We start from the raw sequence: 13,138 nt of genomic DNA on the forward strand, positions 1-13,138 counted from the left end.
AGCTCGCTTCGGGCACTGAGAGAGAAAAAAAACACACACTCGGGTGACGCGTTCGCACTTCGCAAGGTCAAATCAAATATCTGCCACTACTACAGTGTTGTCTTGAGATACAAGTGCCTTACACTTTCTAGTTATGTATTGCGTAAGTGTTTTTTTTTTTTTTTTTTTTTTTGCTATGCTTCCAAGGACTTCATCCAAGTACTTGGCGTGCTTTCCTCACCGTGTTGACGTCGTCCTCGAAGCTGGTGACCTGCTTGTAGTGGGGCGAGCCGGACAGCGCCCTCCACGCCGTCAGGCCGCAAGAGGCGGCCTTGGACGAGCCGTCGTCCCCCGCATCGGAACCGGCCACCAGGAGCAGCCTGCAAGCGCACCAAAAGATGATCAGACACTTGAGCATGCCGTTTTTTTTTATTTTTTATAGCGGTTATTAATTACAGATAAAAAAGTGGTGAGATTAGAAATTTAGAACATAAAGCATGTCAACGTAAATCTGTGAGGCAGATCTGCGAACCACTTGACCAACGTGTTGCCTTGAAGAGTCTAAATTGACCATAGGTGGGAACGTGAGCGGACGGTTGTTTGTTATTGTTGGATGAATATTAGATGATCACCGAACACTGCTTGGCTCACTGTTGCACCCTGGTGCCCACAAGTTGAACAGCGGGCAGGGCCTCTTAATAACCAGATTCATGTTTATAAATCAGACTCGCTGCACCAGACAACCTCAAGTGGCCCGACATCTTTGCGTGTGTTAACCACGCGTGTAAACGAGCAGGGCGACGGCATAATGCCTGTGCTTCTGAAATCAACTCCGATAGAAGTTGGCAGGTAGTCTACTCATTGCAGACATGCTTTACCCAATCTCATGTTGCAAAGTGAAATAGGCTTCAGCAGCTGAGTTTTCTATGAAGGACCCCTAAAATTGTCCAAAATGAGCCTGGCAGACCTCATATGTCTTTGTGAACTTGGCTTTCTGAGACTTTTTTGCGGGTCTTACTATAGTCATGATAGTGAGACCTATTGTGGGTCAGGAACGTATTCCCCTGCTATAAACGGAGGTTCACTGTACATTTTTTTTCTCTCTGGCTCTAATCTATATGCAACTGCTCGCGCTGACCCACTTTTCACACCGCAGATCATTAAAGTTTCATTCGGTCTGTCGGCTGGCAAACACTTGACAGTGGCTGTCAGGAGCCATTAAGCTGCCAAGGCAAGAGTCACCTGCCAAAGTCAATCTGCTTGCCGTCCACAGCGTGTGGTGCTGGTGGTGGGAGTGGGGTTACGTTTAGGGTCACGGATTAGAGGCCGGACATGATTTGCCAGCAGCTCAGAGTGAGAGCAAGGTGAGGTTTCCGCAGACTGATTGGCCTCCAACTGTAACGTGGAGGGACTCAAAGTCAAAATCTCCACTGCGAGTCCAACATGTACAGTAAGCAAAGTCAGCAGCAGCGAGGGTGAAAAGGGATTTAACATGGAAGGCAAAGAATTAAAAACGTGCTTTTTTTTAACAATAACACTTTTTAAAAGTACATAGTAAAAGTTCAAGATTTTTTTTAACGTAAAAATGAATAAAATGTTTAATTTAGAAAAATAATAATTTTCAAAATAGTTTATTTCAAATGTATACATTTTAATATATCATTAATTACTTATTTAATTAAATATATTTTATTCTAATTGGCATATATTTATTATATTTAAATGTGAATTTATTTTCAGATTTAAATGTTTTAATTTAATTTTAAGAAGGAAAAGGATTACAAAATTTGCCACCACAACCAAACTACAGATTGGTTTTAACATTCTCAGTTGTCATACAAGTACAAAGGAAGTCAAATATCTGCCTGAGAAAAAAATTCTTGAAATGCAAAATCAGCTCCAGGATGCTGGTTCGCCTCCAAATTGCACTAATAAGGAAACATTTTGTGGCACAGTAATTGATAAAAGTAAAATAAAATAAAAAGTTTTAAATTAGATTAATAAATTAGAAGTAAAAAATTATCAGGAAAAGAAAAAAACACAATTAAAAAAACGGGGGGGGGGGGGGGGTTAGTTAAAAAAAAAACTAAAACACACAAATGCTCACCGAGCTCCAGTCTCCAAGAGATGCGTTAATAATTGGCTTTTCATGTTAAAAATGTTGGTTGACCTAAAATTTTAAAAAAATACTTATAAAAATAATAATAATAAATACAAATCTGTTGCAACAGTTTCATAAAGGGGAGTGCTCACTTTTGTTGTCAGTGGTTTAGACGCCAATGGCTACGTGTTACAGTACAGTAGCAAAGTACAGTAGCAAAGTACAAGAAATGACACTTTGAAAGAATGTGTGCATGGATAAGTGAAGTGTTACGACGTTCTGTTCTACTTGGGTTTGTGTTCTGTATTATCAAACTAAAAACCAATAAATACACCGGGGGAAAAAAAATTATAAATATAAGTGGTATAGCCACAGAAAAAAAGAAAAAGAAATGACACTTTGCTGTTCCATAAAAAGACCTAACCAAGTATTTGCAAAAATGCGAGGGGTGGATGCTCTTATTAAACATGGCAAGAACTATCAGGACCAATTAACGCATGGAGATGCGGACTTACCGGTGGCCCGGGTGGTAAATAGCCGAGGTAATGCCGTGGGAGTAGCGGGCAGAGAAGCTGAAGGTGTGGTTCTCTTGGAAGTTCTGATTGGTGCCCACGCTGTGAAAACAACACGTGGATTCATTTGCCATGGCGGAAACATAGAAGAGGTGAGATATCAACACGCAAACTGTTCTGAGGGGGATGTGAAAAGCGGAGAAAGGAGATGGCCTGAGGACATTCACGTCAAAGCGACGACTTACTGTCAAGCCTGACGTTGGATTCAAACGGTCTAAGCAGCCGCAGGAGGAGGAGGAGGAGGAGGAGGAGGAGGAGGAGAGGAGCCATAAGCTCCGTACGGAAATGAAAACCAATCATTACAAATAAGCTCCTCACTTCCTGGGCCAATCTGCACATTTCTCCCGCGACATAATTCCAGATTTACACGCGCGCGCGTCGACGTTGCAGCGAGAGCCTCAAATAATAGAAACATTTGCCCTCCATTCAGCACGGTGGAAGGAGGTGCGCAAAGCCACCCCCGACTCACATCAAACATCCCCCGCGAACGCTTTTGTCAAAACTACGCCGAAGACCTTCGCACACACACAAAAGGATTTCCAATCAATCACATGCTGAACGTGAGCCTCACTAAAAGGAAGGAGGACGCTTATACGCGCCGATTGTTGGCATTTTGATTGGCTGTCATAAAAGCACATCATCAGAAAATGAAGTTTGTGGCTATTTCGGTACATTTGACGCGAGGAAGGTGCTATAAAGTGTATAGTGGAAATGTAATTTTAGTCTGGCGTCAGCGCGCTTATACGGACAAATGCAGAGAGACCCGGTCTTTTAAAGTGCTAGACACACTTTAAAATTTTAAAGACCTTGCGAAGTGAATTAAAGAGATTTTAATCTCCTATACATTATGCATGTTAGAGGAGAATCGCTGAACGCTTGTGTGAAGACTGACAACTGTGTCGTACTCAAATATGAGGTTACAGCATTAAAACTGTTTGACATGATTTTACTTTGTCTGATTTGTCGGAAGAAGAAATTCATCGCCTTTGTTTGAATCAGCAGTTATCCGGTACAATTGTGACAAGCAGCGGGCTAACTAGCTAGACCAACATCCAAAGCAACTCATCTTCTCTTCTGCATTTCGAGCGCCTCGTTGTCAGCTGTGAGTAGCGTTCACGTCACGGAGCGAAAGGCAGAAAGACGAGAAAGAGGGATCTTTTTTTTTTTTAACAAGTCTAGTTGGATAGCTAGCGTAAAGCGAGTGTGGCCATTTAGAGTGCCTCGTTGTCTTGGCGTGGAAAAGCACTGCGACGACGCAGTCATATATAATTCCAGCAATGGGATGCTTTAAGCCGTTTCATTTCATGGCCAGACTTCGGACGCTGCTGCTGTAGATGTCCCAATACTTTTGTCTCGACAGTGACAAAATGAAAAGGCTGTAGTGGAAGAATGAGGAAAACAAGCTGGAACATCAGTGAGGCGCATTTTTTTTGATTGAAGGGGGCTGAAGGCAAGCGAGGTCAACACAATAACGGTCGACAGCAGACACTTTATGAAGCCGCTGGGAAAAGATAACATTGCTCCGTTTTTTAATTTGGCGCCAGGCGGCCTTCACGAGCCTTGAAATAAGGCCGGCATCGGCCTCATATTGGTACCCGCCCACTCTTAATCAAAAGTGAGCACTCACCTGACCAGGTAGCTTTTGAGCCCGCCCCCGTACGTGATGACGAGCAGCTCGGCCGACCACTGCGCGCCGCCCGTGTACTCGAGGAAGATGAGGCCCGCTACGGCGCAGCTGAAATCTCCGGGGAAACTCAGCTCCTTGCGGGGAGGGGGGGGGAAACATGACAAAATGGCGGTCAACGGCAATTTTCAGTCAATGAGACGGCACGTATGGAAAATTGCGTTTTTTGATTGACACAGGGTTTCTGTGAAACAAATCTAATATACTGTACATACTGTATATTGTATGGTGGTCAGTGGATTACAATTTTGAATAAATTTCATGATTTCCAGTTAACTCGTGATTAATCACAAATTGCTTGTTATACATTTGTTCTAAATGTACAACAAAATATATTTAAAAAAAATTCAAGTTTTTCATACTCTTGGTAATTAATAAAAGTTGACGAATATGTTGACCTAATACAGGGTTAACCAATTCCGCCCACTAGCACACCTGATTCATACAATCAGCTCATCAGTATGCCTGATAACGATCCTGATCTTTCATACCAGGTGTGTTGGTAGGCGGAAACATCTCAAATCTGAAGGACTCCGGACCTCGAAGACTGGAATTGGTGAACCCTGACCTAACACAAGTATGGTTTTAACTTAATTCATTGATAGAGTAATTTATAATAAAAAAATGATTTGACGCTAAAAAGACAGAAAAGAATACAAAAGATACTATGTAGTTAAAAAGAGTGTAAAACATTTAATCATATTTTGAAGAAGAAAAAAATTGCCACTCGGTGGCATTAGCTTTTCATGTTGGACATTTGTGACATAAACAGTACATTTTTCGTTTCAAATTAAGAGCAAGTTAATTGAAAAATGAAGGAACTTGTGGACTCCAGTCCTTTTATTCATAGCAAATTGTAACTAGCACCCAATCGCCACAAATGTATAAATTGAAGGATTTTTAATGCTTTTTAACCCATTACCTCCCAGCCAGTTTCACTAAAACAACCCCTTTCGCTCCTGGCTGTTTTATTGGAATTTGACAGATTTTGCAAGTCCCACAGAATATTGTGTTGTATTGCTATAAAAACATGGAACCAACCAAAAGAAAAATTAGAGACTCTTCTTTCATCAGAAAGTATATTTGTATCGGTTTCCATTTTGCAGCAAGTTTCATCATTATTCACATTCCTGTAGGAAATACTGGCAAAAAGAGCAACATGGCCCTGGGTGAGCTCGTATACTCTGATGCCACCTGCTGGCCGTTTTTTGTAACTACCATTGCTTTAAGCCACTTCTTCGTGTCAGAAGGTGCATATTTTTTGCGTTATGATCTTGGATTAAAAAAAAAACATGAAAAATGTATAAATACGTTTTTGGGAATGAAGGACAAAGTATTAAAACACGTTTTGGGGTTTGAATGAGCAAAAGAAGCCCCAAAACTGTGTCGCCTCACAAAAAAAGTTATGCTGCACTAAGGAGGAGCAAAAAGGAAGGCTAGAATGCTACGAAAAGCGAGGGGTGGAATGGATGGACTTGATAGGAGGCATCGAGAGATGGCGATGACTGAAGGATAAGAAGGACGGAGGGAGGATCAAGGCAGGCTTGAAGGAGCATCAAGTGTGTGACGCATTAAAAATGGAGGACGGCGAAATGGGGTTGAACAAAAATGTGACAAACGGGAAGGATGCCAGTGACGTGACGAGACGCCCCGACGGACGACGTGCGAAGTTACCAAAGCGGAAGAAAAGTTTTTTTTCCCCCCTCTCATATTTGGAATCCGTTTTATGATCTCCGGAAAATACATTAAGTGACTTCAGAAGTAAAACCATCCCTTGTTGAAATGGAAAAATAAAATGGTGCGGCAAACCACCATCCCCCGACCTCAAACCTATTGAGAACTAAGGAGAGAAAGCACGTTGTTCAAAACCAACATGTCGAGGGCGCGGGTGCGCGATTACCGGCGGTATGACAAACAGCTCGCTGCCCACGAGGTCGAAGAGGCGCACCGTGCCCGTGCTGTCGGCGAACGCCAGCAGGGCGCAGTCGTGGCTCCACGCCACCCGCCGCCATTGGGGGTTGGGGTCCTTGGGCACTGCAGAAGGACGACAGCAAGAGGAAGACGTGATCAGATGTTGGACAACGGGGACGGCTGAGGCGTCATTATCAAGCGAGATGAGCAAAAAGTGTGTGCGTGCGCGTGTGAGAGAGGACTAATCCCTCGCCGCCGCCGCCGCGATGATGAATCCAAATGCCGAGAACGAGGCCGGCGATGATGTCGTACATCAACACGACGCGACTAAGAAGCTATCAAGAGTGCTACATCTTAATAATTGTCTCACAAAGAGGAAATACACAAGGAGTGATCCATCCCGCTTTCACTGAAGTTGAAGTCGGCTGCTTGGCTTAAAATGCTGACTCGGCAGTGAGGCGCGCTTTTTGCTTTTTCTGGAGCTTTTTATTGGACAGATAAAAGTGCGGCGCCGTGAGCCACCAACAGCAAAAAATTTAAGTGGCACCCACCCAAAACAAGATTATAATTAGATGCAACAAGATGACGCCAAAGCACTTTTTTTTTTTTTTTTTTTTTGACAAGATTATGTCCCAACTTTATTAAATTGAAATTTAGTTTGATCATAAAAGCAGTAAACTTCTCTTTATACTTGCATGACAGTTCGAAATAAGTTGTGGGACAAAAATGCAATATGGCTGCCTAACATACAGGATGGTATCGTGCCTTCCATTATCAATATGACCTTGAACAAATATTGATATTGCCATCATTCCTCCCCACAACTTTAAAACAAAAGTGGGTTTTTTGTTTCCCCATTTTCAATACGGCATCATTTACTTCCAATATTTTGAGCGTTGCGCAATTACTGTATCGTTGGAAGAAAAGAAGAAAAAAAAACACGGCAATATTGAGTTACACTTTGATGATCATCACCTATTTCTGAACAGCTTTTTTATTTAATAGAGAAGAAATACAATTTATTAATTCCAGCAACGCATATTCGGGCCCGGACGATATGGATTTGCAAAATCAGGATTTGTTTTGAATTGCTTTATTTGGAATCATGCCAGGTCCATAGAATGAACTGTTGTAAACGGTTATGGTACAAAAAAGGTAAACATCGGCCAATTATTTTTGGCCGATCTTTAAAAAGGGGCCATAATCTGGGCCCTCGTTACGTATAAAACACCACGAGACGCCCGTATCACTCTGCAAACACATTACTGGGTGCATAGTTATTGTTATCATCTCTTTATAGTTCCAAAGATGCAAATGATGTACAAATGTAAACAACTTGTCTCTTTTGGAGCATAAAATTCTTTCAATGCCACCTTCAGCATAGATTTGTGTAACAACGTGAAGCATAATAAAGCTGCCGGTTGTGCCTGCAAAGCAATAAAGTTATGAAAATCAAGTGGCTTTATTTTTTTATTTTATTTTTTATTTATTTTTTTTTGCTAGCGCCTAACAGCGCTCCTGGCGTTTATTGTGCCAGATGAGCAGACGTCGCTCGGGGGCCCCCGGTGGGCAATGCGGCTGACAAATAAAAGCCGACGGAAGACGGGACTTTGCGAACAAAAGACGGAGGAGGCGCAAGGACGCGGCGAGCGACAAACAATAAATCCGGCACCCGCCGAGAGAAATAACAAGGCTTTTTCCCCCCGACCGTAATGAGCGAGTGCCGCCGATGCATCAAATTGCTCGGGAGGACGCTGAAAAACGTGGCACGCCTTTCAAGACGGGGATTTCAGTACGTGTTATTTGGAAAAGATTCATGGGACATTTTAATGAGGCGCACCTGCATAGGTACAGAACAGGATACGGAAGAAAATGTCATCCTAATAATAACTTTATCAACTGCATATGTATGCAATGTTTGAAGTCACATTTGAACAATTCTTAAGTGTCAATGAGGAGTTAAATATTGTACAAAAATATTGAAACAAAAAACTTCTCATTCTTTGAAGACAGCTAACAGAGCGAACAGGAAGGTGTTTGTAGTGCAATACTGCCACCTAATGGCATTGCACAGGCACTGCAGGAAATAAATACAGCGGTGCCTTTAGATACAAGTTGAATTTATTCCGTGGCCATGCTTGTAACTTAAAACCTTTCCATATCAAATCATCTGTCCCGCCCCCCCCAATTTTTTTTTATTGCAATCTGTTTTTCAATAAGGACAAATGCACTATATAAAATCTTTCTTTATATATATGTATTTTTAAAAAAGTTGTAATAAGATAACTGAATAAAATTTTAACTTGTGAGGAATAAGCGGTTCAGAAAATGGATGGATGGATTTAAACAATTTGAGCATCATGATGTCATGCTGACACAAACGACGAAAAACTTTCTCTGAGTGATTTGGTCATCTGCAATAAGATTAGTCATTTTTCACAGAGGATAAAGAATACATGCCAGTGCGCATGTAGTAATATTGTCTTTCAACATGTGTTGACGGACCGCCTGCGTTCAAATATCCGTTATAACCGCTACATACTCATTAGCCCGTCAATTGTGTTTTATATTGTGTGTTAGCATGAAGCCAGCAGACTTAAGGCAAAGTTTTGTGGTCGTTTTAAACAACACACATTCTTTAGGAGAAGAAAAAAAAACGCCCAAAACAAAAAGCTAAACAACCCTTGCAGAATTCAGCTTTTAGATCAGTGGCTGTCAAATGTTTTTTGGCATGATTTTATGAAGCAGATATATATATATAGCTCATTTGTCAATGATTAGCTTTCATTCGATTGTGCAGGTGTACCTAATATTGTGGCCAGTGACTGTAGCAAAGCGACAAAAGCGCACCTGTTCCCTCTTCTAGCTCCTTTTTCAATCTTTTCTTCCTATTCCTATTTCTCCCTCATCCCACGCCTCTCTTCCCCCCATTATGTATTGTACGCGCTATCCGCAACCGAGATGGGCTCCATTTCCACATAAATGGCTTTTTTTTTCTTTTCTTTTTTTTTGTGGGTAAGAAGCCAGAAAATGGGATGTTTGCGTCCCTTCCTCCGCCGGCGTGGGTGGAAGTTGGGGAGGAAATCAGCCCGCAAAGCCGCCACGCGCGCCTTCCATGTAAAGAAGCTTCGTTTATCACTGCTCAACAGCCATGAATTATGTAAGCGGGCAGGCGGGAGGATGGCGGGCTTAAGAGAGGGGGGGGGGGGGGGGGCAGGTATGGCGGGAGCAAACATGCCGAATAATGCCGACGTCAAAGCACTGAGTCGAGGCAAATGGACAACTAACAAAATGAAATCGACAAAACAGTATTAGAGAAATGATTTTTTTTTTCAATTGCTTGTTTATTGCTCGCGTGTTTCTGAAATGTATCGGATTGCCATGTAAAAGTGCGCATAAATTAAATAGTCGTCCCCACAAAGAGTTTCGCCGCCCGTGACTTGTCAGCTAGACTGGGTGAAGATCCAAAGTCACTGCAGTCCAGCAACAATGTCTATGCCCTCGCCCTGAAAATACTTCTTCTTTACAGGTCATCCAATGGTGTGGCCGCTTTAGAGTGCCTCGTTGTCGGCAGTGAGTGTTTGCAGGTCACAGAGAGAAGGCAGAAAAACTACGTTTTTTTTTTTTTTTTAAGGTTTGATGCTACAAGTACAACTACCATCTGGACAGAGATTTCGTGCTGCCATGGCCACTTTAGAGTGCCTCGTTGTCGGCCGTGAGTGTTTGCAGGTCACAGAGAGAAGGCAGAAAAACAAAGTTTTTTTTTTCTTTTTTTTAAGGTTTGATGCTACAATTACAACTACCATCTGGACATAGATTTCATGCTGCCATGGCCACTTTAGAGTGCCTCGTTGTTGGCAGTGAGTGTTTGCAGGTCGCAGAGAGAAGGCAGTAAAACAAAGGGAATCTTTTTTTTTTTTTTTACGTTTGATGTTACAACATACAACTATCTGAACAGAGATCTTGTGCTGCCATTGCCACTTTAGAGCGCCTCGTTGTTGTAGCACGGAAAAGCCCCGCTGGTGATATTTCAGCCACTGGTGGCAGTTTAATCAGCGAAATAATTTCCATTTTTCAAGGTGGTAGAAATTGTATTTGATTGACATGAGACATACATAATCTGTACTGCAATATAATGTATAATGTGCGTAACGTATAATATGATATATATACTAAGCATAATGTGTTGTTAATTGGAACTGGCTTACTTGATGGCGGCAAAGAGGCTCTTACCTTGGCACTTCCCAATAACCGAGCCAAAGTCATCCCTCACAGATCTGAAAATAAAAGAAGCAATGGTGAACAAACGCACGACAGCAATGGATCGAGCTGAGTGGGCGCGGAACGGAGCCCTGCGGACGAGACCTTCGTCTGACCGCGCGCCCTCGCAACAACTCCAAAGGGAAGCTTTCAAATGAAAGCTGCGGTTTAACAACATTCGTGTTTGTGTTTGAGACGGTGCTCTGTAATTACCTGATCTCCACGCACTGGTCCTGAACCATCGCCAGGAGTTTGCCATTACTGCAGAGGCAGACAAAAAAACACACACACACACACACACACAAGAGGGTGATAAAATGGCGACATAGTAAATGCGTCCTTGTTAGAGACGAGGACGTTAAACAGTGTAAAGACGACTGTAAAGAGAGAATTAAATGAGCCACGGCAAGCGCGTCAAACTGGCCGCTGAATCGATAAACAATCAAAAACTAAACTTTGTGAGGCTGTCACGAGCACGGTTAAACTTAAAGATTGGCTGATGGTGTGCGTGCGTGCGTGCGTGCGTGCGTGTGCGTGTGCGTGCGTGCGTACCTGGCAAGCACCAGCTGCCAGCCAATCTGCTTGTTGACCAACCGCAGGAGGCCGAGCGGCAGAGAGGAGCTGGAGGGGCTGAAAGTGGCAATATCAAAAACATCACAACATTGGAAATAAATACATCTCTTTTTCAGACAGCTCTAAAAAAAAATGGTTACCTCCACCAAGGCAACATTTCTTTTATTATCATCCCAAAAAAATACATAAAGAAGAATTGTTGTTTCAAGATTAAACACATAATTTCAAGAGAAAAAAGTAGTACAAGGTAGAGAAAAATATTTTAGTTTTTTTTTTCTTTTTTGATTAAAAAGTTGCATATTTCCACAAAAGTTATATATTTTCCAAGACAGGATGTTTTATTTTGTTAAGGAAAATTTTTAGCAATTTTTGGATAAAGTACTTTTTTTTTTTTTAAGATGTGTTTTCAAGATGTCATATATTTTTGATGAAGAAGTTTTATATTTTCAAAATACGTTGAATATTTGGGATAAAATATACTGTACATTTTTTTTGAATGAAGTCGTACTCTTAAAAAAATAAAGCTTTACATTGCATAGAAACAAAGTTGCATAATTTGGAAGAAAAGTTGCATATTTTTGAGGAAAAGTTGCATAAGATGATCATTTATCATTTAGATATAAAAAGTTATATTTTCAATACAAACTTGTTTATTTTAAAAACTGATATTTAAGAACTGATATTTTACCTTCGTGAATGTCCTTCTTACCATTTCAGTAAAACACATTCTTGACAATTAAGAAAAACAAAATTTACTGAAATCCTTCCTTCACGTACCCTCATAAAAGTATGACTTCATTCGTGTAAAGTTCATCTGGAAAATGTGAAACTTTTTCTCATAAAATTATGACTTTTAAATCTCATAGTCATTCGTTCCTTTTTGGTGTGAACCAAGTACTTCTCCATGGTTTTAATCAAATATAATTTATTTATATTCATTTCAATATAATTGTATTAATATTATTATTAATATTATTAAACTCACCTGTACCACAAGTAGTGCAGGATAAGGCTGAATGGGCCTGGGAAGAAATGCATCAATTATCACACATATGTCTTCTTTAACCACATAAAAACAAAACATTTAAACTACACTGCGTCCAAAGCAAGTCAATATGCAAAATTATGAATTTGTGTCACTTAAAAGCAAAACAAAACTCAACAAAAACTTGTCGTACCTGTCACTGCTTTTGCTACAAGTGAGGTGTTATGTTCCTTGTTGCCTCCTCGTTGCTGCAAAAATAACATGTGATTTACTTAATGGGCATTATTGTGTTTGTATGTCATTTAAAAGAAAATGTATAGAATCTGTATGTGCTTTAAATGCTCTTTGCGATGAATGGCACAAGTTAAATGCACCTGACTGCCTCATTGCGTCACATAAGGAGTGCATCTCACACAGTGAAAAGGTTATCAATTGAAAACGTGTTGTATGAACAAATGACGAGAAGTAATTTTGAACAAAAATAAACAAGTTTAGCAGACATCAATTTATAGAATGTTTATGCTACGTGGCTCCGCATTGGCTTGAGCCCTACGTCAATATTTCACGTTGCAGACCCTTTTCACAAGTCACGTCGGCGCAAATGCGAAAATGGGAAGACTGGGGCACAAACTGGAAATGTCAGTCGACTAACCTGAGTGTCCGTCTCCGGAGGCCATTCGTTAATAACGAGTAAATCGTATAAAATGTTCTCATCTTCGCTTTCGACGAAGCTATCTTCCGCCATGTTGACTGGAGAGCACAGCTGTAACATCAAACTAGTACGGCAAGTCGTGAGGGACGTAACAATAAATGCATTTAATTTTGTTTGTTTTATTCCGGATAAATTGTAGGGGGAAATATTCAAATAGTAAATTTAGAAACAAGGTTTTATGAAATACAAAAAAAATCCCCGCGTATTTGTTCAATAATAGTAATTATTATTATTATTCCATATTTCGTAATTTATAAATATTAACATCTAAACACTTCTATAATGCCGTTTGATTTATGTAGTCATATAGTAGACTTTATTTAAAATATAATAAAAAATATAATAAAAATAAAACCGGAAG

General features: G+C 40.7%; 1 protein-coding gene across 1 annotated transcript in view; it reads right to left on the bottom strand.

Annotated features, from left to right (window-relative positions):
- The window catches only part of nbas (NBAS subunit of NRZ tethering complex), a 102,905-nt gene extending 90,075 nt beyond the window's left edge, over window positions 1–12,830 (bottom strand). The window contains exons 1-11 of the mRNA XM_086061444.1: window positions 12,718–12,830; window positions 12,259–12,313; window positions 12,066–12,102; window positions 11,060–11,137; window positions 10,721–10,768; window positions 10,481–10,524; window positions 6,237–6,370; window positions 4,280–4,413; window positions 2,596–2,694; window positions 221–359; window positions 1–15 (exon numbers count right to left, since the gene is read on the bottom strand). The exon at window positions 1–15 is cut by the window's left edge and continues 51 nt beyond it. Of these exons, the coding sequence (XP_085917570.1) occupies window positions 1–15; window positions 221–359; window positions 2,596–2,694; window positions 4,280–4,413; window positions 6,237–6,370; window positions 10,481–10,524; window positions 10,721–10,768; window positions 11,060–11,137; window positions 12,066–12,102; window positions 12,259–12,313; window positions 12,718–12,810 (876 nt within the window). The 5' untranslated portion in view covers window positions 12,811–12,830. The remainder of the gene's footprint in view (window positions 16–220; window positions 360–2,595; window positions 2,695–4,279; window positions 4,414–6,236; window positions 6,371–10,480; window positions 10,525–10,720; window positions 10,769–11,059; window positions 11,138–12,065; window positions 12,103–12,258; window positions 12,314–12,717) is intronic.
- Between the last annotated feature and the right edge of the window lie 308 nt (window positions 12,831–13,138).

This window comes from Leptonotus elevatus, chromosome 18 (assembly GCF_054856555.1).
Source record: "Leptonotus elevatus isolate MCC_2025b chromosome 18, RoL_Lele_1.0, whole genome shotgun sequence".
Classification (NCBI taxonomy): Eukaryota; Metazoa; Chordata; class Actinopteri; order Syngnathiformes; family Syngnathidae; genus Leptonotus; species Leptonotus elevatus.